At 38.7% G+C, this 27,748-nt stretch overlaps 1 protein-coding gene across 1 annotated transcript in view; it reads left to right on the top strand.

The window, feature by feature from the left end:
- Positions 1 to 861: 861 nt before the first annotated feature.
- c4b (complement 4B (Chido blood group)) overlaps positions 862 to 27,748 on the top strand; it is a gene marked incomplete at its 3' end in the record, with an annotated part of 37,610 nt that continues 10,723 nt past the window's right edge. The window contains 30 exon segments of the mRNA XM_036596441.1: positions 862 to 1,027; positions 4,518 to 4,701; positions 5,362 to 5,536; positions 5,674 to 5,744; positions 6,067 to 6,155; positions 7,089 to 7,171; positions 7,405 to 7,492; positions 8,511 to 8,616; positions 8,721 to 8,853; positions 9,547 to 9,659; positions 11,355 to 11,516; positions 12,378 to 12,548; positions 13,153 to 13,338; positions 14,366 to 14,527; positions 15,953 to 16,085; positions 16,231 to 16,302; positions 16,902 to 17,111; positions 18,599 to 18,710; positions 19,272 to 19,342; positions 20,272 to 20,411; positions 20,900 to 21,115; positions 21,810 to 21,861; positions 22,315 to 22,404; positions 23,284 to 23,490; positions 23,884 to 23,962; positions 24,071 to 24,251; positions 24,875 to 24,976; positions 25,783 to 25,945; positions 26,051 to 26,265; positions 27,242 to 27,400. Of these exon segments, the coding sequence (XP_036452334.1) occupies positions 963 to 1,027; positions 4,518 to 4,701; positions 5,362 to 5,536; positions 5,674 to 5,744; positions 6,067 to 6,155; positions 7,089 to 7,171; positions 7,405 to 7,492; positions 8,511 to 8,616; positions 8,721 to 8,853; positions 9,547 to 9,659; positions 11,355 to 11,516; positions 12,378 to 12,548; positions 13,153 to 13,338; positions 14,366 to 14,527; positions 15,953 to 16,085; positions 16,231 to 16,302; positions 16,902 to 17,111; positions 18,599 to 18,710; positions 19,272 to 19,342; positions 20,272 to 20,411; positions 20,900 to 21,115; positions 21,810 to 21,861; positions 22,315 to 22,404; positions 23,284 to 23,490; positions 23,884 to 23,962; positions 24,071 to 24,251; positions 24,875 to 24,976; positions 25,783 to 25,945; positions 26,051 to 26,265; positions 27,242 to 27,400 (3,990 nt within the window).

The following is a 27,748-nucleotide window of genomic DNA, read 5'->3' as shown; positions in this document are numbered from 1 at the left end:
CCCCGGCCAACAACAGACCCAATAACAAACTTAATCGCAGGCCAATGACAAACCCAACAAAAGGCTTAATGAAAGGCCCAATGACATACCCAAGAACAGATCCAACAACAGACCCAACAACAAGCCCAAGAACAGACCCACCAATAAACCCAACAACAAGCCCAAGAACAGACCCACCAATAGACCCAACAACACGCCCAATGACATGTCCAAGAACAGACCCAAGAACAGACCCAAGAACAGACCCAAGAACAGACCCAACAATAGACCCAACAACAGGCCCAATGACATGTCCAAGAACAGACCCAAGAACAGACCCAACAATAGACCCAACAACAGGCCCAATGACATGCCAAACAACAAACCCAACAACAGGCCCAAAAACAGATCCAACAACAGACCCAAGAACAGACCCACCAATAGACCCAACAACAGGCCCAAAAACAAACCCACATGTATAGAGTACCTTTGCATATTTTAGAACTTTTGAATGGTTCTTCAAATATCTCATTTAGAAGTTTCTTGATTTCTTTACAGAACCATCCACTAAAAGATTCTTTAGGAAACCAAAAGATTGTTCTTTTATGGCATCACTTCAAAGAACCCACTTTCATTTTTTTACGTAATTTGTAAAATGTACACAATTTCACTAGTTGTGTCACTGAAATGTGATAAACTTCCCCAATAAAATGGAAACTGAATTTAATCTCAATAAAATAAAACAAGTTCAGTTCTTGTGCAATATTTGTTGAAGCGTTTCTGTGAAATCACATGACTTTAGAGAAACAGCTCCAAACACATATCCAATAGGAATGGAGAAATTCGGGATTGTGCAACGCGAACTCCTGATCCACCTTCCAGCACATTAGCCTTTCTTACTGAAGGGCAAACAGCAGAAGATAACGGTCAGAGAAGAGGCAACATCAGCGCACATACTTTCCCTCTGTCCACTCGGCTCAGCCATGGGCTCAGTACTGTATCTACTGCTGTGCCTCACTTTCACTGCACAGCTGGTTTCTGCACAAAGGTAAGCAGCTCTGAGAGAACAGCGCGTTATCACGGCTCGGCTGCGTGTGGATGGGTTACATGGACTGCAGTGAACTGTTCTGTTAAGACGTAACTGATCTATACATGCTTGGATTAAACTAGGATATCGTCTCACAAAAACCTTGTATCTTCATTTTTATCATTTTTGACTTTCTTGCTTAACTTCTTAAAATCCCAGGTTTATTACATACTAAGGCTTATTATTCAGTAACTACAGGGACGTCAATGCAAACTGGTTGAGTTATTCTCAGGTTATAGGAGTGTGTAATAAAAATTTGTGCCCTGCCCATTTAAGGGGTTAATTGCTCAGTTTATGCCACTCTAAAGTGTTTAATTAGCTACGTTGCTTGCTAATTAGCTTAATTTATTGGCTGATATGAAAGGGCATTTATACAGAATCATGGGTAGAATCAAGCAAAGCTTGTATTTGTCGCTGTTGAGTGTGAAAATAAGAGCAAAAACACGTTCAGGGAGCTAATATACATGCTAACAGCATTAGCCTCCTAGCTAGTGAACTACAAAATAATAATTTTCAAATTGCGGATGGAAACATCCATGTAACATTCTAGTTCAAGTTCTGGTGCACATTACTGGTCATGTAATAGTGCTTGGTGACTTTATCCTGACCGAGAACACTGAAGGGTTTTCTAAATTGTCTTTGGCTTCAGCTGCAGTGTTACCAAAGACAGAGGAGCTTTGGTACACGCTTCAGCTGGACCTTTCAGTCCTGAACTGATGACCAGTGGAAAAAGCGCAGTTCCAGTATTCTGGTGGCAAAGTTTCTTGTTCGCTGGGCAGTGGATAAATACCCTTTGTTGACACTTTACTATGTACACCTACCTTATACCTACATTAACCCCTTAAAATCACAGGCTTATTTCATACTAAGGCTTGTTATTCAGTAACTACAGGAACTTCAATGCAAACTGGCTGAGCTGTTCTTAGGTTTTAGAAGTGTGGGCCTGCCGGTGGGCCCTGGCCATTTAAGGGATTCATTTAAAAACTCCCCTTTGCACCATGTTAAAGTTTCATGATGGAAGGACAAATAGAAGTATTCCAAAATTACTTGGTTGCATTAACTTCCATTACAAGTTGAGAATGTTTTTATCTTCTCCTGTAAAATGACTATTTTTGAGATACAAGGTTTCATCCAGGCAGCAACGATGTGTCTAAATTGTGTCTGTTGGACAGCATTTTGATTACTTTTCTTTATTGATCTTTTCTACACTCAAAGTTATCGTACTGCATGAGAAATATGAGATCTACCTTTTGTGTAGGAACACTTTTTTGAAGCACAGCTCAGTTTGTGCAAGAACACTGTGTGTGCTGCGACCTGTTGACCTCTACACTCCTATGGCCAAATCCACCTCAAATCACCAGCTGGCAATATCAGAATTGCTTAATAATTTATTTGGACCCAACAGACGGTGTGCAAAAACCTGCATCTTTGTTATTTTCTGAGATATAGAGGCTTCCAAAAGTGGGTGTGGCCTTTTTTTCGCCTTAAAATTTGAGACAAAAAATGTATAAACATTGATAAGTCATAACTTTTGAGCTATTGGTGCTAGAAAAATTTTCATGGATTATCACTTGTTTTAATGTGTGTTTTTTGGGTACCAAAGAATATACAGAGATGCATGTTTGCTCCTTTATAACTTGCTGAAACAACAGGAAAAACCATATAAAAATTCTGCAGTGACCTCTAAAATGAAAAAAAAAAGTTCAAATTAAATTTTCATCAAACTGAACAAAACTCTCAGGTTTTACATGCGTATCGATTATGTCTGAAAAAGTGCACCAAAATTAATTCATACTACTGAAAACAGCTTTTTTTATAACAGATGTATCAAATATATGGTTGGTATCTTGATTTAAACTGTTTTTATTAAACTGTCAAATACATCTTCTTTTACACAAGACAGAAATTTTAAATACAGACTGAATCAAACAGCCACACAACAGTATTACATAACTATAATATTACATTATCTACATGTGTATACAAAACAATGTATCTATATTCAATATAATAATAATAATAATAATAATAATAATAATAATACATTAATTAATTCTATATTCTTGCAAATTTTGCTACTTTTTTTCTCATTTTTACCAACACATATGGTCATCAACTCTAAACAATTTCAACAGTTTAAAATGACCAGACTTTATACTTTTCTCCATAGTGCTTATTTAAAGGAAAAACTTAAAGCCACACCCACTTTTTAAAAGCTCTATATCTCAGAAACTGATCAAGATACAGAACTACAATTATAGACTGCACAGAGGAAAAAAGGGTTTATTATCAAGCTATTTAACTATTTTAATTAAACTTAAATAGTTAATTATGAATGAAACAATGCAAGGTAGCATGGCCTGTTGATGCCTGTCCTTATCATGCCACCCAGAGCTGCCTCGTCTGTGGTGGCTCCTCTAGCCACCTCCCCAGTGGCAACTCATCCAGCTAACTCACCTGTGGTGGCTCTCAGATCTTCCTCTCCTGTGGTGGCTCCTCCAGCCACCTCCCCCTGCAGAGACAACCACAACTGGAGCTGACTCTCCTGTTCATGCTTCCCGGGGTGCTCCACTTCCAGCGTCCTGGACCACTCCTATTCCTGCTTTCTGTTATACTCCAGTTCTGACTCCCTGGGCAGCATCTGTGTCAGCTGCCAGGGCTGCTCCAGTGGCAGCGCTTAGGAAAACTCCTCCTGCGCCGGCTCCCAGAGCTGCTCCAGTGCCAGCTTTTAAGAATACTCCTCCTGCGCCGGCTCCCAGAGCTGCTCCAGTGCCAGCTTTTAAGAATACTCCTCCTGCGTTGACTCCCAGAGCTGCTCCAGTGCCAGCTTTTAAGAATACTCCTCCTGCGTTGACTCCCAGAGCTGCTCCAATGCCAGCTTTCCTGCTCCGTCCCTGGCCTGCACTCTAAGCAGGTTCCTGTTGACCCTCTCCCCTCTGGTCTCTTTTCTAGACTGCCTTTTCTCCTTTGGATCCTGCCTGTTTTCCCAGTGCCTCCTCAAGTTCCAGTCCCACTCTCTGTCATGGGAGCTGTGCCTTAAGGGGAGGTCCTGTCATGATGTCTCCCCCTCTAGGGAGACTCCACCTGGACTCCCGTCAGACTCACCCCTGCAGTTACCTCTGTGTTTAGCCGGGTGTTTTTGCGAAGTCTCTGTATGTCTTTACCTGAGTTCTCAGCCACTTTCCCTCTGTTAGTTTGGCCCTGTGTTTTGACCCCTGCTTTGTCTTTTGTTTTTTTTTGAATATTGATCTGCCTCTGATGTGTTTTGACCCCTGCCTGTTGTGACTATGAGAGCTGGATTACCCCAAATAATGCAACCAGACTACGTCCCTCAAACATATACACTGTTGCATGCACCAAAAATCAGAGATAATCAGTCACAAAGTTCGAGTGATTTCTCCAGAATGTATTGAAAATCTCCTTGATTATTCCGTCCTGGTGTCTGTTTCAGGTTCCTGGTGACGGCTCCCAGCGTGTTTCATGTTGGAGTGACGGAGCAGGTGTTGGTGCAGGTCGGAGACGTGCCGGTCAGCGTGACCTGTTACTTAGAACAGGAGGTGAAACGGGTTCGCATGTCAGAGTCGGAAACTATAAGCATCACCCAGAAAGGACAGATTGGAAAACTAGGCCTAAAGGTAAATGAAGTATATCTGGACAAAGTATGAAAATAAAAAGCACCTATTAGATGAAATCAAAAACACAAATTACAGATGTGTGCAGTGGTGTATCAATTATCACAGAGCTCTGAAGGTGTCGGTTCGGCAGTCGGCATAGTGATCATATAAGGAACTCATAGTCTGAGCCTTTTATCTCTTTGGGAAAAATGAACATTTTTGTTTAACCTCTTTAACCCGGTAAACAAAAATGCTTCAAAGACCTGTGAACATTATTTCCTGAATGTCACTCTAAATTATAAGGCAGCCTAGCAACATCTGAGCAACACCTGGGAAACCATGGCAATAGCCCTGGGATAACATAGTAATGACCAAGCAACACCTTAGCAACCACCTGGGATAACATAGCAATGACCAAGCAACACCTTAGCAACCACCTGGGATACCATTTCGACAGCTTTGTAGCTCCCAACTTTCCCCTTGTAGTTCTTGTTCTTTTTGCAGTGAATGTACTGACCATGTCTTTAGGCAGCTCATATTACGTACATCATAAAATCACAGATAATTTAAATAAATGGTCAGATTGTTATCACATCTGATCGCGCTCCGCTAACAGACTGCTTTCTGCGTTCGCTCTTTTTTGTACTTTTGTCTTTTTCACGTCTCCAACTCTTCCGAAAGGTGCCTGCGGAAAAAGTTGCGGAGTTGACCTCAGCTGACGGAGAGACTCCTTACCTGAACCTGGTGTGTGATGTTGGTGAAAGGAGGCGGCAGATCACTCGAGTTTTAGTGTCCCCACACAGAGGCTACATCTTCATTCAGACTGACCAGCCCATGTATAACCCCACACAGACGGGTAAACACAGCACAGTCCGCTCAGCGGAAATTCAAAAATATTGGGGCAGCTATTTATATATCCATAAATATCAATTCTGTGTGAATAAGTAGATGTTAAGGTTGATTATATCATGTGTTCTGTCCATTTCGTTGCAGTTCAGTACAGGATCTTTGTCCTGGATCACGCCATGCGCCCCACATCAGACATGATATTTGTGCACATCGTTGTAAGTGTCGCCTTAACCACATCCACTTCTTTTAATTAGTATGAAAGAGTAAGGCTTGAGCTACGATACAAATAATTATAAAAATGATTTGAATTTTCTTTATATAACCACCCTACCACTATGACAACTTCCCCCATAGACTGGATTCGGAGTAACAGATAGTTGTAACATTTGCTTAAAAAAGTCACTCAAAGCAATTCAGTAAAATTGTAGCTTGAAGCAAATGAGCTCAAAATTAAATAAAAATGTGTCACAAGAAACTGTGCCGAGTACTGACCACATGTTATGTTGTCTCCGTGTTGCCTGTGATTGTTTTTAATAGAATGCGGAAGGAAATACAATCAAGAAAGTCCAGTACAAAGTCAGAGACGGCATTTTCTCCAAGAGTTTCCATATTCCTGATTTATCACAGTATGTTCTTTTATATTTCTTATCTAGCACCTCTCACCATTGTTATGAAATGTAACATGCATGAACCATTTTATTTTTCATATTGAAACAGAATACATAATAAAAATAAAAACTAGAAAAAATATTTTGAGGGAAGTGTTTTGCATTTTGTTGCCCAATGGCCACATGCGTCAGTGGATAGAACAGGAGTAAATCAATACACTGCTAATGGAAACAGCTATGTGATCATCCAGGCATTGAAAATGACATATAACAGCCCAATATGCATAGATGTTTTAATACATGTTCAGTGTTTCATTTTGTTGCCATATGGCAACAAATGCATTTTGCCATTTTGTATAAAAACAGTTGCATCTAAACCGGTTTTATTTTATATAGGAGAAGCTTCAACCTGCCACAGACTTGTTTGTGTATGAATATTGAGTTATATGTTTTGAGAGATGTGGCAGGTATGCACTAAAAAAGAAGTACAGAATTCAACAGGAAGGCGTGAGGTCAGATAAAAGTACACTGAGTTACTGAGTTTTCCAAAGGAAATGAAAAATGAGTGACTTTTATATTGTAGTCAGCTGAAAAGTCTTTGTTGCCTTATGGCAACAGCCTAGTTAAGGACATTAAATGCCTGTGTAAGTTAATCTCAGCAGGCAGCTCTCTTCAGGCCGGGCGTGTGGCGTTGCCATATGGCAACAATAATTTTTTTTTTTCATTTTTTTGCGTGACACCAATATAAAAGTCTTCTTTTCCTTTTGGAAACTGAAGATTTTATGAACAAACATGTTCTACTTTTATCTGAACACTGGCCTTCAGTTTCCCAAAGACAAAGAAATGAATCCCTTTTATAATCTTAATCAGAATCATTTTGAAAATAGTAACTGTTGAGCTCGACATATGAAAGGCTTGTATTAGTTAATCTCAGCAGGCTGCTCTCTTTAGGCCGGGCGTGTGGAAGATCAAAGCTCACTACAAAGGCGACGAGAAGAGCGCAAGCGTCCGCGAATTCAAGGTCCAGAAGTTCGGTAAGCAAACTGTACTGTACAATATGAATATTATCTGTCTCAGTTTGCACACTTTGGAAAAGAGTTTCACTGCTGTGCATTTATTATTTATTATACAAGTATTAAGTGATTAAACAGTATATATGTGTACATTTTTGGTGTTTTTCATGAAGCGTGCTCTTTAAAATGCCTTAAGATATTTCAAATTGTTTTCAAGTTTTCAAAAAAGTTGAAACCCAACCTGGTGTTTTTAGTGCTTCCCAGTTTCGGCGTGTCCATCCTGCCTGAATCTGGCTATCTTCTGGTGAACGCTGGACATTTTAAATTCTCTGTTGGGGCTTCGTGAGTCTCTTTCTGCTCTAATAACTTTTAGAATTGTCTCTAGAATTTACATTTTTTATTTTAAAGTGTTATTGTTAAACTGCCAAATATGGCATCTTGGCAAAATAAACTATCTTAAATATGGTCTAAATATCTAATGTTTTAACTTTCGAGATGCTTGTAGGAACATTGTAATATGTTTCATTTGGTTCTAGATATTTTGCTTTTTTGCTTTTAAAGCAATTAAGTGAAATGATCTCACTATAGTGGCAGATGTTTGTGCTTTTTAAGCTTTTCTCTTAAAGAAAAGCAAAAATATCTGCCAATAGTGAAGTAATCTCCCTTAGTACAATAACTCCAAACAAGTAAAAATGCCTAGAAATAAATTAAATATTCTAAACCTCCTGAAATTACAAATATTGGATATTTAGTCCCCATCTAAGAATTTTATTAGCTGAGATATTTTCTTGCAGTGTGAGTCTAGAACTTTCTACACTGCAAACATTTTATCTTATCAAGTGAAATGATCTTAAATCTAGTCAATATATCTAATGTTTGTTATTTTCAGACAGTAATATTATTAGAAATATTATAAGATTACTTAAACTTTTTAAAGAGATTATATCAGGGAAAATGATCTCACAATGTTAGTAGATATTTTTGTTTGTTTTCAGTATAATGAGATTATTTTAATTGATAAAATTACTTGAAACAAGTAAAAAATATTAATTGTAAAGTAAAAAATAACAAATAATAAATAATCTCACTAAACTGAAAAATAATTGAGAAAATTACCTTCTGATCATTTTGCTTAATTAAATCACTTAAAACAAGTAAAAATTGGCTCGAAATTAGGAAAATAATCTTAATATAAGCTTTCAACAATTTCAAAATGAGAGATATTAGATATATTAATCATATTTATGATCGTTTCACTTGCCGAGATGCCGCTTTTGGCAGGGTGAGCTCTGAGTAATGTACACATCCTGGCCTGTGTCCACAGAACTGTCTTCATTTCACTAAAGTAATCACTCATTAGGTATTCTTATGGGAAGACGATCAGTGGAGGATTCCACTGTCGGTTTGGGGTCAGAACCGGGTCAGATGACATCACATTCATAAAGGGTCTGGAGAAAACTGGACCAGTAAGTGAAAGGATGGAGCTTCCTGACTTTCTGAGCAGCGTATGTGAAATAAAGTGGTGACAGTGAGAAGAGCTCTGAGGTTCTCCACTGACTCTGTTCCTCAGATACGAGACGGCAAAGCCGACGTGACTCTGAGTCTGTCAGACGTCCGGCAGAAGCTCCAGAACACAACACTGCAGCGCCTGGCAGAGGGCGGAGCTCGGTTCTACATCAGCGTCACTGTCACAGACAAAATCAGTAAAGATCCTCCCTGTTTACTGCAGAACATACTGAGCACAAACACTCGCTCTGATTGGTGCATCTCTGAACGATCCCTTAATGAGGATCAGAGGATCACTAGGAGAGGAGATGACAGTCAGATGATCTCTTTAATTCACATTCAGCAAACTGAGCCAGAATGTGGCCTTTATTATTTTGTTTTGTTTCTTCTTTTCTGTTTCTGGCAGCATAACGTCAACATATTGACTTAATATCCAGAAATGACTTAAACATCATAAAAATGACTTAACATCTCAAAATAATAACTTCTGTTGTGAAATATTTGACTTAGCATACCAAAATAATGACTTATTTCCTAAAAGAAATGACTTAGCATACCAAAATAATGACTTATTTCCTAAAAGAAATGACTTAGCATACCAAAATAATGACTTATTTTAGAAAAAAAATTAATTAACATCTCAAAATAATGATATATTCTGAAAAATTTGACTTAGCATCTCAAAATAATGACCTATTTTCTGAAAAATGTTACTTAACATCTCAAAATAACATCATTTTCTAAAAAGAATGACTTATTTTGTGAAAAATTTGATTTACTGTCTTAAAATAATTACTTGTCTAAAAATTATTATTATTATTATTATTATTATTATTATTACACATATCTGTCCTACTGACCTGTCTGAAATGCCCTCGTGTTCCTGCTAGGTGGTGAGGTACAGGAGACAGAAATGTTCCTTCCTATCGTATCCCAGCCGTACCTGGTGGACCTGTCCAGAACACGGTCACACTACATCCCCCAGATGCCACTGGACGTGGTGGTAAGAATTCTCACGGCTGATTTATTCTTATTTAGAATTGACCTTATTAAAGGAATACTCTGGAATTTTCCGTCCTGGTCTCTGTCTGCTGTGACTGCACGATCGATCATCACAGATCACTTCAAAGTGTTTCCCTGAACTTAGGAAACAGCAGAGAACCCACCGACTCTAAACTCACTGTGATAGAGGTCAGTGAGTGGCTGCTGGGCGGAAACATTAGTTCCAGCTGTTCCACTCCAACAGTGCTGAAAGTGTTCTTATACAGATTCATTCAACTTCACACCGCATAGATTTGTAACTCAGCAAGTGAAATCGACTGAAATCTTGTGGACATATCTGAGATTTCTCATTAAGAGGTTGTTGTAAGGACTCATTTCCAAGCTGTTATACTCCCTGTTTTGTTTCTTGTGTCGTCATAATGCAGACTAGTTTTCTTCTTTTAGGAAATGTAGCTTGAAATGAGCACAATTATCTGGCAATAGAATCAATTCGCTAGATTTAATAACTTAAAACAAGTAAAAAATGTTTAGAAAAAAAGTTAAATAACCTTATAATTTTTTTAAAACAGCATCAAAATCAGAAATAGCAGATATATTGATGGTTAAAGGTTACAGGGTGGCTAATTTGGCCTAAAATAAGCAGCACTCGGGAGCGGTCAGCTCAACAGGCTGCACACGCTGCATGCTAACTACTAATCATCATATATTTTACATAAATTAAACAAATATCAATATTTATTCCTTTTTTTCTAATTTTAGTAACAAGGATAAATAATTAAGCAGCCAAATAAGTGTTTTTCTGTGTAAATTAATAAAACAGAATGAGAATACTGACCTGTCTGATGGTCATTCTGAGAATATATTTCATAGAGAAGTTCAGTGTCAGCCCAGAATCACAATGTTAAAGGTGAATACAGTGATTTTATGTGTTTTTGTGATAAATTAAATGCTCATTTCAGTCTTTTTATATTGAGTTGAAGTACAGATCGATTCAACACAGCAACAAACCGTCACTTCATTGCGTTTAAAAAGGTAACGGGACATAAACTGAAGTCTATTCGTGGAAAATGCCCTAAACTCAAATATAAGTCTTTTACAAGGTTCAAACATCGAGAATGGTCAGAAAAATGAATGTGAGTTGCTGTTAGCTTAGTGCTAACGTACTGCTATAAATCCCATAGGGGTGTCAGCAGAAATTAGCATCATTGTATAGGTGTTTTGCTTTCCTCAAGCTTTGACATAATGGCCCGAACTGAAGGCCTAGCACTATCATGGTTCGCCACTGGCATTGATGGTGATGGGGTGGAGCCTGTGGCAGCTCCACCCACACTACTACACTGACAGTGCTCTGGAAAACTTACTCAATCTACTGAAAGAAAAGACGTAGAGCTCAATTTGCACCTTTGAAGTGTTCGTATCATGGAAAACAGAACTTCCCTTGCTTTTTTAAAATGAAGGAGTTTGAGGTGACATATAAACACAGTCAAAGTTCAAAACACACCGTTCACTCCCAGAACATACAGTCCGTATATGGAAACCATGCAAAAATGTTTTGAATTCACTGTTTTTTGTGATGTCATAAGAACCCATTTTCAGATATTCAATCAACACTAGAAAAACCCAGTGAATTTTACTTAAAAGTGTGAACTGTGAGTTCTAATGAGCTGAAAGTGTTCCTGTTTATCTCCTTGATTAGGTTGTGGTGCGCACTCCAAACGGACTGCCAGCTAAAGGCGTCCCAGTGAAGACTGACGTATCCAACACTGTGGAGAAATCCTTCGTTAAAAACACAGACGATGAGGGGATCGCAACACACCCATTCAATCTTGTGCAAAGGCCTTCGTCCATAACTGTGGAGGTGAGTGGAAACAGACCTAGTATATTAGATTAGGCGATGGGTGGCACAATGTTAAGAGGCTGTAATTCCAAAGAACAAACATACAAACATACATTAAAACCAGTCCACAGTTATAAACATTCAGTCGCAACTACATGATGTCATCAATCAGTTAAATGTTTGGAATGTTTCATCTCTATTGTCTTTGACTTGAACCCAGCTCCAGTTCCAGGTACCCTTCATGGAATATTACTAGCATTAATAAGTAGAAGTACAAGAACAGAGACTTCTGTTTATGTTTCATATATTTTTTAAAAATAATGTTACAAATTGAATGTAACCTTACTGTATACAGTGATGTAGTACAGTGCTGCATGTGAGTATCATTCAGTTTGTGTGCAGTGGATAATTATTAATATGTTTGTGCCAAACAACCCCACGTACTTCAGGATACAGCTCTGCATTTACTTCACTATAGCTAGACCTTTGAAAAAGACGGTTCTTCTAGGGTTCTTTAGTAATGATCATTTTTTAATAAAGAACAACGAACACTCAAAGAGCCCTCTTTCATACGGAGAATGTGTTGTATAGCGTTCTTATAGCACTAAAAAGGGTTCTGATATTGTGACATTCCCAAACTTGTAACATTAGCAAAACCCCTTTTGGTGCTAGATAGAACCATCTACAGCACATTCTCCATCAATCTGAAGAACCATTTCAATATGAAAAGAACCCTTTAATCATGCATAGGGATCTGGTAGTGTTCATGGTTCTATATAGGACCACTGTCTTCACTAAGAAAGTTCAGTGCCGTAGATCTTCTATATCACTGTTTCTGAATGTTAAAGAGAATTAAATGTTGTACTGTTCCTGTATTGTCAGGTAACAGTGGACGGAGTTAAGTCCACAAAGACTATCCGTCCGTCCACTTCAGCGAGCAGCAGCTTCCTGTTTATAAGCGTGAACAATAAAGTCTTCTCACCTGGAAACATCCTGAATGTGGCCTTCAATGTTGTCAACGGCAACCCGGCAGATAAATACATTTACTACATGGTGAGAAAGATACGATTCAATAAGTAGAAACTGATGCATAAAATCACAGCAAGAAAATCCAGTATATGAATAAAAAAACTGGTAACCTGCAGATTAAACTGAGCTAAAGGATTGACTGAACTGGTTTACCTTAATGAAGGATTGATTGAAGTGATTTAACTTAGGTGATTAAACTGGTTTACCTTAATGAAGGATGATTAAACTGATTTAATACAAATGGAAGGTTGATCAAACTAATTGAACTTAATGGTGGATTGAAGTGATTTAACTTAGGTGATTAAACTGATTTAACTTAATGAAGGATTGATTCGACTGATTTAACTAAAAGAGGGATTAATAAAACTGATTTAACTTAATAGAGAATTGATTAAACTGATTTAACTCAATGAAGTATTGATTGAACTGATTTAACTCAATGAAGTATTGATTAACCTGATTTAACTCAATGAAGTATTGATTAAACTGATTTAGCTAAATGTAGGATTGATTAAACTGCTATATCTTAATGAAGGATTGATTAAACTGATTTAGCGTAATGTAGGATTGATTGAACTGGTTTAACTCAATGAAGGATTACTAAATCTGAAATGTATGTTCTCCTCAGGTGGTTAGTAAAGGGGTTCTTGTAGATTCTGGTTCTCAGAAAGCAGGAGATTTGACCAGAGTGGACATCCCGATCAAAGCGGAAATGACCCCGTCCTTCCGTCTGATTGGGTATTATTACCACAGTAACGGTGAGATCGTGGCAGACTCAGTGTGGGTGGATGTGAAGGACTCCTGTGAGGGGAAGGTGAGTTCTGCTGTAACACTGACCATCTGCATCCACAGCAGGGGAGTCAAACTCAGCCACACTGAAAAATCTCAGCACATCTGTGGGCCAGAGAGCGGCTACGCTTTATTTCATTATTTATGTTTTATGTGATAAAAGTTGGGTTGATGTCGACTAATCACTGATTACATCATGAATAAAACCAGAGGAGAAGGAATGCTGGGCAACCAGTGACTTAAAAAATCTGAGATGAAGCCAAACTCCAGTAGAGCGTGACACGCCCTTCCAACGAGCCCTGAATCACATTGCTAGCCTTCAGATCAGCAGCCTCCTCATCTGCTGTCTTCTCTGAGGCTTAATTGATTCAGTTTAATTAAGGATTGATTAAACTAACTTATTATAATGAAGACTTAATTATATTTGTTTAACTTAATGAAGGTTTGACTAAACTTGATTCAGTTTAATGAAAGATTCACTAAAATTGATTCAGTTTAATAAAAGATTGACTAAACTGATTCAGTTTAGTGAAGGATTGACTAAAACAGATTCAGTTTAATGAAGGATTGACTAAACTTGATTCAGTTTAATGAAAGATTGTCTAAACTGATTCAGTTTAGTGAAGGATTGACTAAATAGATTCAGTTTAATGAAGGATTGACTAAAACTGATTCAGTTTAATGAAGGATTGACTAAACTTGATTCAGTTTAATGAAGGATTGACTAAATAGATTCAGTTTAATGAAGGATTGACTAAAACTGATTCAGTTTAATAAAAGATTGTCTAAACTGATTCAGTTTAGTGAAGGATGACTAAAACTGATTCAGTTTAATAAAAGATTGTCTAAACTGATTCAGTTTAGTGAAGGATTGACTAAAACTGATTCAGTTTAATAAAAGATTGACTAAACTGATTCAGTTTAGTGAAGGGTTGACTAAACTGATTGAACTTCTCTTTTCTTAGCAGCACAAATGATTCCCTCACTGCAATATAAACACAGAAGTGCTTTAACTATTAATCCTTGAACAGTGTTGGTGTTATATTTTCTAGATCGAGGTAAAAGAGGCGGATCAGCGAAATTACTATGGTCCAGGAGATTTTATTAAGCTGAACATCGATGTGGGAACGCAGAGTAAAGTGAAAGTGGCCTTACTGGCTGTGGACAAGGCCATCTACGCCCTGAACGCCCAGAACAAACTCACCCCAAAGCAGGTGCCACACACACCTGGATTATACAGTGTAGAATGGGGTGTAGGGAGAGGGGGGCACTGGACCCCCAGTCAAACACTTCACATGATTACATACACTTTAGACAGTCTACACTTCTCATTAGTCTGTAATGGAACATCTTATTAAATGTTTTATTTGTTTTTACAGTAGCTGACCTGAGCAGATGATCGTGTTTTTGAATGAAATGTCCAAAGTTAAAAGTCTGAAGCTGCTGAAAGTGAAGCAGGCCGATGTTTCATAACTGTGACACTAACTGAGTACAGTCACATCGAATATTAATGCAGCTCAGGAGCTCTTCAGTGTTCAAATAACTGAGAAGTGAAAAACTACATTAACACCTAGTTTTACACTAAAGCTGATTTGACTGTATGTTTTGATGTGTTAATACATTTTTGTTACAGTAATATTACAGCAGCTGTACAATAAGTAAATCATATTTTCCCAGAATTCAAAAAAGGACGCTATGTAAGCCAAAAACATAGCCCTTAATAAAGTCAGAATCATAAATTTTCCCAAAATTATGACTCAGCATCTCATAATTACTACATAGTATCTCATAATTAATACTTACTACATAATAATGATGAGAAACCTACGTCAAAGTGATCACTTATTATGTTATGACCATGATTATATCTAATACTTGTGATTATTATGATCTCAGAATAATTTAATTGTATCTCATAAATAGGGCTTAGTAGTACTCGCTATCTCATGATTATGATGTTTAACATCATAATGATGACTTGGTATATCATAATTATCACTTACAATCATAATTCAGATTTATTATCTTATAATTATAATTATTGCTTTGTATCTCTTAAATATGAATTAATGTCTCATAATAATGACTTGCTATATCAAAACTATGAGTTAAAATCTCATATTTACAACTTAGTATCCCATAAATATGACTTACAACATCATAATTATGACTTACTATCTCATAATTATTGTCAAGATTTTAAGCCATTATTATGAGATACTAAGTCATAATTATGAGATTGTAATTATCACATTGTACGTCATAATTATGTGACACCAAGTCATAATTGTGAGATTGTACGTCACAATTATGAGATACTAAGTCATAATTATGAGATGGTAAGTGACAACTAAGAGAAATTATGACTTAAAATCTCAAAATTACAACTTTAAATTATGTTGAGATAGTAAGTGATTATGATGAGAAACCTTCTCATTGTTATGAAGTTCACGTATTGAAATGGGCTTCCACAGGATGCGTTATGAAACTGTAAATCACGTTTAAAGCACTGTACTGTCTTTAATACGGTACATTACTGTACTAATGACCGATCCTCTGCAGTGTGGGAATGTCTCACAGTCGGTCAGTAAGAGCGGCTCTGCAGTGAGCGGTGCTGATGCGTAGCACTCCTCCTGCAGGTGTTCTCCTCCATGCAGTCGTACGATCTGGGCTGTTCGTATGGAGGTGGAAAGGACACTGCTGCGGTCTTCAACGACGCTGGACTGACCTTCATCTCTCACTCAGAAACAGTGAAGACCCAGATGAGGAAAGGTAAACAGAGGGAAACCTAAACTGCTGTATAAATAAAATGCTGTAGCTTTTTCAGTTTGGCAACAAACAGGTTTCTCTGTAAGTGTCTGTCAGTTACTGTACATGTATTGTAATATATAATTCATTTCCCTTGTTTTGTCTGTAGGTTTGAGCTGTGAGTCAGGTTTCCGCCGGCAGAGACGGGCTATAGATCTACAAAAGGAAATGACCAAGAAGGGTAAGCAGTGAATCCAGTCCTTTTAAAGGAACAAAATTATTACTGAATTTCACTCCAATCCTATTTTTACTGTCCCAGCACAAATGTGTCGTTATATATCTTTCATAGCTACTGAATGAATATATAAACTGAGTCTGTTCTACAGTTTCTCATTAGGCTGAATGAATAACCGACTCTAAATGTAGGTATTGTGATATAAACTGAGTCTGTTCTACAGTTTCTCATTAGGCTGAATGAATAACCGACTCTAAATGTAGGTATTGTGATATAAACTGAGTCTGTTCTACAGTTTCTCATTAGGCTGAATGAATAACTGACTCTAAATGTAGGTATTGTGATATAAACTGAGTCGTGGTTGAATGTGATTTTTATAGCAGCATTCTGTAAAGCTTGTCAAACCTCACGACAGTTGCTATGAGGTAGCGCATTTGTGGGCGGAGCTTGGAGAGAGCATTTCATTTTGGGTGTATAATTACATTTGCATGTTTGTTTTGGTTAATAATAAGATTTTACTGAACTAGTCCTAGGTTCACTGCTTTAAGTGCCTTTGCTTCTTGTTTCTCTTTTATATTCTCACTTTCTTCTTTGCTGTCCTGCAGAATCTGAGTTTCAGGACGCAGCGCTGCAGAAGTGCTGCCGTCACGGCCTCACGCTCATCCCCATGCAGCTGACCTGTGAGGAGAGAAAGAAGAGAATAGGCAAGACGGAGAGTCAGGCATGCGTGGACGCTTTCCTCAAATGCTGCCAGTTCGCTATGAGGCTGAGAGAGAAGAAGAGGCAGGAGGACATACGCAGCAGCCACGGCAGGAGTGGGTATTAGTGACCCACGGCCCAGTTATAGCTAACAATAAGAAAACGCTCATAAACAGATATTATTCTTCTTAACGAGAGTGCACTTCAGCCTGTGTCTTTATCAATAGAAGCCCATTCCCAACAGCCTAAGAGAAAGAAGTGCCCATACTTTTTTCTCTTTCTGGTGCGTCAAAATATTGACTTAGTGTCTAAAAATAACTTATTTTCTTAAAATATTTAATTTGTATCTCAAAAAATTTCTTTTTTTCAAAATATTGACTTAGTGTCTAAAAATAACTTATTTTCTTTAAATTTTCACTTTGTATTTTAAAAAAAATAACTTATTTTCTAAAAATAGTGAAAAAATTAATTATTTTCTTGAAATATTCACAGTTTCACAAAAAATTACACTTTCTCAAAATACTGACTTGGTGTGTCAAAAAATGACTTATTTTCCCAAAATATTGACACAGTATCTCATAAAATTACTTATTTTCTTAACCCAATGGGCTTTGAGGTCATCTTTCTCGATTTGTTCATCTCTTCTTAAATCCCCCTCTAAAGGCTCTTCATATAACATGATCCTCATATGTTTCATATCTAAACGCTCCGTTATCTTCATCACTACTTTCCAAAACCCGCTGCAGCAGCTTCAGCAGCTGTAAACTCTCTGCACGCCGTTTCACACGAGTCTCCGATGTGGACTGAATGAAGGATGAAGGGTTTCCGGTGAGACGGTCAGTCCTTAGTGATTTCCTGAGCGTCCATTGGTCAGTTTCACACAGAATGTAGACGGACACACCAACCCACCAGTTCCACACGGTGAGAGGCAGATGGCGTGTATCTCAGCCCCTCTTCATAGGCTCATAACTCCGGATGTGAGTCTCGTATGATCTCGTGATAAGATGGAATGGAAAGGGCGACTCTACAGATTCAGGAAGTGTCTGAACTGGATTTCTGAGCTGGATCATCACAAAGACACAGACACAGATACAGAAACATCCAATCTGACGTGTGGACGAGTTCATGGACCCCAGGGGGCTAAATATTGATTTAGTATCTGTAAATAGTGACTTATTTTCTCAACATGTTAGTGTTTCAAAATAATGACAGTTTCTCAAAGTACTAACTTACAATCATTAAAAAAAGACTCATTTTCCCAAAATGTTGATTGGTGAATACTGACTTGAGACTGACTTGAGCATCTCATAATAATGACTTATTGTCCCAAAATAAGTACTTAATTTCTCCAAATTTAACTAAACTCATTATTTCAACATGACATCTTAAAAGTTATTGAGATATTGAGATATTATGATATGTTAAAGTCAGCAAATGTGCAGAGAAGTCTAAACTCATTTTCACTTAGAAAATCAACAAGACATGGAATGTTCAAACTTGTGCATATGACTGTAAGCGAACTGTTCCACACATGAATAACCTGTACGCTTTGAGAACGCTGGTGAAGAGCTGGTGTAACGGGGTCTCTGTTTGCCCCCCACAGCTGCTAGTGCTGCTGACTTTGAGGACTTCTTTGATAACGAGGTGCAGTACATCCGTCAGAGTTTCCCCCCCAGCTTTGGGTTTAAGGAAATCGAAGTGAAGGGCAAAGCTGAGTGAGTCCATCTCATTCTGACCATCTCTACACTCTTAAAGAACATGGGTCTTCAAGGGTTCTCTAGTAAAGGCAATGGTTCCAATTAGAACAGTACGTTCTATCAAGAACTATTTCATGCTTAAATGGTTTGGAATGGTTCAACAGATTGATGGAGAATACGTTGTAATAGTTTTGTATAGAACCTTTTAGAAAATGGTTCTACGTAGCACCAAAAGGGGTTTATTTATTGTTATAAGCTTGACATCTAACAATAGCAGAACCCTTTTGGTGCTATGTAGAACCATATACAGCACATACTCCATCAATCTTAAGAGCCATTTCACCATGCAAAGAACCATTTAGGCATGCAAAAGGTTCTATATAGAACTCATGGTTCTAAATAGTACCATTGCCTTTACTAAAGAACCTTGACGAATATATACACTATTTTATCATAATATATATAATATATAACTCCATTATAACAAACAGAGTACAGTACATAATAGGTAAACATTATTGTATCAATAGATTCATAACTAGAACATGTTGGTTTTGTTGAATCTGGACTTTGTTTCAGACACAATATAGCTGCTCCAGACTCCATCACCACCTGGGAGATCCAGGCTGTCAGTCTGTCTTCCTCGCATGGTAAGCCTGAGGCCACGCCCACTCTAATACCACAATCAGAGGAATTACAACCAATTTTTCTGCATAACTCAGTGTGTGAGGTGTAAACAGAGTGATTCAGAGTGGTTTGGTGTGAAATGGTTCAGATGCCTTTACAGTGGTGGTGATAGGAACCAGGGGTCGCCATGACTACAACACTAATATAGACATTTTATTTACTATCCAGAACCACCAGTGAACCTACACGAGTCTTCTGAGTTTATATGGAATGTTGATGATGGAAAATAGTGGAAAATCTGAAATAATAAGTTTTCTTTGGGGACTATTTTGCCTCACAGCGCCCTGCATGTATCCCTCCACCATGAATGGAGTTTAAGTTCTCTAAACTATCATAAAACAGTGTCTCAGTCATCAGGCAGTGAATTCATAACCATTTCATGTAGGAACTTTCTGTGAGGGAGCTTTTAGAGGTGGACGTCTGGTTCCTATCACCACCACTGTGAACAGTTCTGACTCTGTAAGTGTATCTAGAACAGAGCGTTTCACACCAAACCGTTCTGAACGACTCTGTTTACATCTTAAACATTTAATTATTGAGAAATTTTGAGAAATGGGTGGAATTCCCCTTGAAGCAAGGTGTGCAAACTTTTGCATAGGTCTGCAGCTGAGAGACACATCAAACCATGTTTACATACTATTTATATGTATATGTGTTAAGTGTGGTTAATGGGTAGCTTGGAATAAAGTGGCCACTACTGTAACCTAGCAACAGTCGAATGACTTTCAACCAATCAGATTGAGTGGTTCGAAATCTGTCTTGTATAATCATTAACATCCTGTTAGCTAGTTTCCTATTGGTCACTCACTTAGCTTTACTGCTCAAATGAAAATGATCTGAATGAAATTTACACATTCTAATTAATAACATAACGAATACTGACCGTTTGCAGGTTTCTGTGTGGCCGATCCTCTGGACATTTGCGTCTTTAAGCCAGTGTTTATCGCTCTGAGGCTCCCCTACTCTGTCAAACGCAACGAACAACTGGCCATCGCTGTGGTCATCTACAATTACGGCACAGAAGATAAAAAGGTTTGTTAAAACAGACGCTGACAAACTCAGTTCAGCTAGATTACAACTTAGAATCTGCAGCTCACAAATATCCAGAATGAGGTTCTAATAAAAGTAATATTCACATTGATGTTCTAATGGAACTAAAATCCAGAAAGAGGTTCTAATAAAACTAACATCCAGAATGAAGTTCTAATAAAACTAACATCCAGAATGAAGTTCTGATAAAATTAACATCCAGAAAGAATTTGTAACAAAATTAAAATCCAGAATGAAGTTCTAACCAAATTGATATCCAGAATACAGTTCTCAACACATTAATATCAGGAATAAAGTTCTAATAAAATGAATCTGCAGAATGAAGCTCTAATAAATCAATATCCAGAACGAGTTTCTGCAATGAGTTTCTGAATTGCTGGTATAGTAGTTAAGATGATTAATATGATGAATAAGCGATTCTAATTGTTTGAACAGTAGTTCGACTTTGTGAATGTTCTTGTCGTGTCCAGCTTGCGGTTCATATGAAGCCAGCAGATGGTCTGTGTTCTCCTGGATCTCAGTCCAGTGCCTCCTCCATCAACATTGCGGTGGCCGCGAGATCCTCAGAGGTGGTCACCTTCTCTGCTGTTCCTCTGAAGGAGGGCGAGATCCCCATCACCATCCATCTGTACGACCAGGAATTTGAGATGGGAGTGGATGCCATTCAGAAAACCCTGCTGGTGCTGGTGAGAAGAGGCGGAGCTTACTTAAAGGAGTAGTTCAACCAAATATCAAAGGCAATCAAATGAGTTTTCCCCCGAACAGCTAGCAGCTAAAGCAGAGCTATACAGTTATAATTAGCAAAGCTGTCAACACCAAAACAATAAGACACCTTTTTTAACAGACACCCTGTTTCTGTTTTTAGTGCTACAAACTAAAGATCCACCTCAACAAAAATGGACCATCATATTTAAGTGGGCTTGGAATAAAAAATGATAATAAAACATTACAAATAATAGGAATGGCACATCATATGGGAGTGTTAGCTTCATCATTAATATTAGCCTGCTAAAGTAAATTGTTTCACTGTTATCTGCTTTATGTTACTGATCTGAAGATGATTAACATTGGCAATGCATATCTGATAGATCCATAGTTTGATTTAATGCAGGCTTGACTTGAAAGTGATAGGGTCATGCATTACAGTGATTTTATCATGGGTAAGGGTGTTATTAGGGTGCTCCTCCTCCTTATCTGCGATAAAATCACTGGAAACAGTGAATTTGGATTCAGCCACATCCATACTGGACATCTTGGATGATCTGATATAAAAATAAATAAATAAATAAATCACCAAACTTTGTCACTTGTATCGCTTTACACTTCTTGTATATTCATTTGCTGACGTGACATTCACATTCTTCTGTGTCTGTTTTGTAGACGGAGGGAGTGCAGGTGCGAAAGGAGGAGAGTCACCTGATTAATTTGGATGGTGAGCTGTGCTGCTGATGCTGTTATCTTCATTTTACTTCCACCATACAGCAATAAAAGTGGGAAAAATACATATATTCTTATGATGAAATGTGCCACATTACAGACACGTGCAATATCATTTGTATAGCATCAGAACAGAGTAAGACACAGGGAGGCCATGATTACACACAGGGTAAAAGCACTGAACTCACCAGCCATGCACTCCACTTCACAGTGACCATCAACCCACACCAACTAAACCCACCCCCCGACACAGAACAGCACAATAAGCACACACCACATAGCAACATATACAACACAAAGTGTCCCTTTTCTGGAGGGTGTGCGCCTCCCATAATCCTCCTGGTGCGTCTCACGAGCACCAGTAAGTAAATAAGCTGGAGGAGTCTGTGCTGAAGTGTTCATGTGTTTTAAAAAGTGTAACTGTGTTTTTTTGCCTTGTGCATTTCAGGTCGAACTGACAAGATAATCTTAATTAATGCCGAGTTTACAAACATGACGGTTCCTGACTCGATCACCAACGTGTTCGTCAAAGTTGAAGGTACGGGTGACATACCGCCTGTTTTTCTCCCAATCAAACCATTCTCAGCACTGCAGTAACACTGACGTGGTGGTGGTGTTTTAGTGTGTGTTGCGCTGGTCTGAGTGGATCAGACACAGCAGTGCTGCTGGAGTTTTTAAACACCTCAGTGTCACTGCTGGACTGAGAATAGTCCACCAACCAAAAATATCCAGCCAACAGCGTCCTGTGACCACTGATGAAGGACTAGAGGATGACCAACACAAACTGTGCAGCAGCAGATGAGCTATCGTCTCTGACTTTACATCTACAAGGTGGACTGACAAGGTAGGAGTGTCTAATAGAGTGGACAGTGAGTGGACACAGTGTTTAAAAACTCCAGCAGCACTGCTGTGTCTAATCCACTCAGACCAGCACAACACACACTAACACACCACCACCACCACATCAGTGTTACTGCAGTGCTGGGAATGATCCACCACCCAAATAGTACCTGCTCTGTGAGGGTCCATGGGGGTCCTGACCACTGAAGAACAGGGTAAAAGGGGGCTAACAAAGTATCAGAGAAACAGATGGACTACAGTCTGTAACTGTAGAACTACAAAGTGCACCTATATAGTAAGTGGAGCTGATAAAATGGACAATGAGCGTAGAAACAAGGAGGTGGTCAGAATGTTATGCCTGATCGGTGTAGAATCAGATGATTTTTGAGTATGGAATTGATGGACTGGTCTGCAATTTATTGTCTTCTCACATGTATCCAGCAGGGGGAGGTTGACATCATCTCATTGTGGGCTAAGCCCATCTATACTCCCCCCATGACGCCGGGCCTGAACTCCTCTGATAACATCTGAGTTTCCGTCTCTTTATAATAACCTCTTGTTCCTTCTTGTGGAGCAGAAGATGCGTTCAGCGTGGCGACTGCGATGCCCCTCCTGTCACCATCCAAAGTGGAGAGTCTGATTCGGGCTCCTGCTGGTTGTGCAGAGCAGACCATGATCAGGTTGTCTCCAACAGCACTGTCCATCCGCTACCTGGACCACAGCAACCGCTGGATGGAGCTTTCAGCTGGAACAAGAGACACCGCACTGGAGTACGTGCAGAGAGGTGAGCACAGGGACTTCTGTAATGCTCTATAACGTTCATATGATCCACACAGTCACTCTGACAGACTGTAATACACTACAGGAAGTGTAGGGGGCGATATGGCTTCTACTGTTTCATTTAAAAGCCTCTATAATGTTCATATGATCCACACAGTCACTCTGACAGACTGTAATACACTACAGGAAGTGTAGGGGGCGGTAGGGCTGCCAAAAAGCTAAGACAGTTTTTCAGATAAAATGACTGAAAACATATACAAATAGGTTGAAGAATCTTCAACAATCTTAAAACAATCTCATAATGAGAGATATTATATATGTAGGATGAATTTAAGGTGTTTTTACTTGCTAAGATATCATTTTTGCACTATAAGCTCACAGAATAACTGTTTTCCAGCCTATGATAGGCTGTTGACAGAGTTTAGAAAGGAAGATGGATCGTACGGAGCGTGGAGAACGCACCCCAGCAGCCACTGGTGAGTTACTTTGGCCTTTTAAGCAGGAGATGAGATAACAGCCCTGCCTTGACTCGCTAACTCAGTCTTTACGCTGAGTGATCTTACTCAGAAGGTTGCTTTCTGCAGGCTGACCGCTCTGGTGGTGAAGGTGCTGTCCCTCGTGGCCGATTCTGAGTTAGTGGCTAATGCCGACCAACAGATCGTCTCACAGCTGGAAATCCGGCGTCCCGTCAATTATCTTATCACGACGCAAAACGAAGACGGGTCGTTTAGTGACCCTCATCCTGTCATCCACAGAGAAATGCAGGTCAGGAAATTGTCTGATGTTTCCTTCTCATGAAATTAGACTACAGCACGGTGTTGCTTCATAACAGTTTAGATTAGATTAGATTATATTAGGTCAAATTAATTCAGATTATATTATCTGAATTGTCCTTCTGATGACCTGATGACTACAGGACCATGTTGGCTTCAAAATAGATCAGATCAGATCAGATAAGATCAGATCACATTACAGTATAGTGTTGATTTCACAATAAATCAATTTTATTCTATTAGATTCTATTCAAGTAGATCAGGTCAGGTGTGAATAAAGAACTAAAAAATAAAATAATCAAATAAATAAATAAAAAAATCAAAATAACAAACATCACAATGTAATAACAACAACATAGTAACAGTAATTGTAATATGTCATATCTACATTTCTCTCTCTGATGTAACAGGCTATATTTTGATACTGGTATACAAGTATACAGATATATAGGTGTACAGATATACAATTATATAGATATACAGATATACAAATATACAAGTGTACAGGTATACAAGCATACAGATGTACAGGTGTACAGTAAACAGGTGTACAGCTGTTCCACTCCTGAGTGCTATTTGTGTGTGTGTGTGTGTGTGTGTGTGTGTGTGTTTTAGGGTGGTATTGGGGGACTCGAGCAGGAAGTCTCCCTCACTGCTTTCGTTACCATCGCTCTCAAACGCTCTCTACCTTTCCTGGACATGGAAACTGATGCTGTGGTAAAGATACAGGCCAAACTTTTCACATTGATTCACTAATGTGTTTTACTGCAGTGCAAGTAATTTTACCAAGTCAAGTTATGCCGTTATATTAGCAGGTATTGGTTTCAAGCAGATTTCATACAATAAGCAAAATTATCTGCCAATATAGTGAGAATTCGACTTACTAAAATCACTTTAAAACAAGTGAAAATGTCTAGAACTGAGAGAAATACTCTCATAAGCTCTCAGCATCTCAAAATGAGAAATATTAGATATATTAACTAGATTTGAGATCATTTCACTTAAAAGATTCCGAAATACGTTAATCATTACATTTCACCACAAAGCGTGATGCTTTGCTGATGAAGGCTGACCGTCTCACTCTCCATGACTGGAGTGGCCAGAAGGGCGGCCAAACTGCACACAGCAAAAAATGAAATATTAGCAAGTGAAAACATCTTAAATGTAGTTAACATGTCGCTGCTGTCGGAACAAAACCTCGTATCTCCATTTTTGTCGTTTTTCAGTTTTTGACATGATCTGAAAATACCTGTGGTCCTAAATATTGTGTGTAATTTCATGAAGAATCAACTAACAGAAACGACCCCAAATTATATATATAACAATCTCATAATGATATATGAAGTACAATTAAGATGTTTTCACTTGCTAAGATATCATTGTTTGCAGTGCATGCTAGGTGGCACTGGCCATCCCTCTGTGCAAGGTGTATATATTGCAATATAGCTACAACACTGGTGTTTTGTGCTCATGGTCAGCCCTACTGTCAATATTTAAATACGTGTTTTGTCTGTAATGTTTAGAAGGGCAGCATCTCCCGTGCTACAGCATTCCTCCTCTCCCGCGTGGATCAACTGGAGAGACCTTACGCTGTGGCCATTACAGCCTACTGCCTGTCCACCTGCCTTCCAGATAAGACACTGGCTTTGTCAGCCTGGAGGAAACTGCAGAGTCTCGCAATGCGAGGTAAACATACACACTAAAACACACTCCTCTGTCCACTCTGATGGTTTTAACCTGTTGTGGACGGATGGTTATTGAGTCATTCTCTTCTCGCGGCTCTGTGCTCAGAGGGGGAGTGTAAGGTGTGGAGGGCGAATGAAGACATGCGGCTGGTGGGCGAGCGGAAGAATTATCTGGTTCCTCCAGCTGTGGCTCTGACCGTAGAAACCACGGCGTACGCTCTGCTCACCGCAATGGCTCACGAGGACACGGAGGAGGCTAGAGCTGCGGCCTGTTTCCTCTCCTCACAGGAGAACTACGAGGGAGGATTCAAATCCACACAGGTCAGACAGTCAAGGTCCACAAGGTCATTACTGGGGAACAGGGAAAGCGCCCTCTAATGGACCTCTACTGACCAGGACTGGGTTGCACCACTGGGCGTAAAGTTTTTACTAAGCCTAGTTTCAAACTGTCCTTTTACTAAATTTGGTTGCACCACAAATCCGTAAGTCGTGTCTTAATTAGTAACAACACGACGATAACATGGTCAGAACCGGTCAGCAGATCAGTTTAGCTGTTAGTGCAGCTGCTGAGTCATGCTGAGCTGGAGTCTAATCTAACCTAATCTAACCTAGTTCAATCTACCTAATCTAGTCTAATCTGATCTAATTTAGTCTAATCTGATCTGATCTAATCTAATCTAACCTAGTCTAGTCTAATCTGGCCTAATTTAGTCTAATCTAACGTAAACTAATCTAATTTTACCTAGTCTCATCTAATCTAACCAGTCTCATTTAACATAATTAATCTAATCAACGCTAACCTAGTCTAATCTTACCTAGTCCTATCTAACCTAATCTAATCAAATTTAGTCTAATCTAACCTAACCTTGTTCAATCTACCTAATCTAGTCTAGTCTGATCTAATTTAGTCTAATCTGATCTGAGCTAATCTAATCTGATCTAACCTAGTCTAGTCTAATCTGATCTAATTTAGTCTACTCTAACCTAACCTAATCTAATCTAACCTAGTCTCGTCTAATCTAACAGTCTAATTTAACATAATTAATCTAATCAAATCTTTAGACATGTTTTAGGAGAAAACTAGTTGGCTAAAACTGATAGAACAGTTACGTTAGATTCATGTAATTTATAGAAATTGTCCTTTTAGAGAACCATCCATTTAAAGGTTCTTTATGAAACCAAGCAGTGGTTCCTATGTAGCACTGCTCCAAGGAACCCATTCTGGAACCTTTATGTTAAGAGTGGAGATGTACAGTTGATGTCAGCAGTGATGTACACCGGGTTCTGTGTGTTCTAGGACACCATCATGGCCTTGGAGGCTCTGTCGGAGTACGCCATTCACAAACCTGAATCTCCGTTCAGTGTCATCAACGTGCAGTTCACCAGCTCAGGGCGGTCAGAGATGGAGAAGCTGGTGCTGGACAAGAAGGGCGAGAAGGTGGAGGCGGAGTTAAAGGTAGAAACCATCTAACACAGTTTCTTTACACATATGAGGGTTAATGACAAATAACATTTCAAAATGACAGTTTTTAAAAGCATTTATTAGCAGTTAAAAGCAACCAGACCAGCAGTTATTAGACTGTGCTGGTCTGGTTGCTCCATCTGACTGGCTGGTTGCGCCGCCTGACTTTTCAGACTAATTTCAAATTAAACAGGAATTACTTAGACACCCGTAGAAACCTTTGTCCTTCAACTTGAGTTTGTACATGTTTTCAAATAAATAAACATCCACCCATCCATCATGTAAACCGCTTATCCTTCTGGGTCACGGTGGGGTGCTGGAGCCTATCCCAGCTGTCATTGG

The sequence above is a fragment of the Colossoma macropomum genome, unplaced genomic scaffold (assembly GCF_904425465.1).
Source record: "Colossoma macropomum unplaced genomic scaffold, Colossoma_macropomum, whole genome shotgun sequence".
Lineage (NCBI taxonomy): Eukaryota > Metazoa > Chordata > Actinopteri > Characiformes > Serrasalmidae > Colossoma > Colossoma macropomum.
This window is presented reverse-complemented; position numbering and strand designations above follow the sequence as displayed.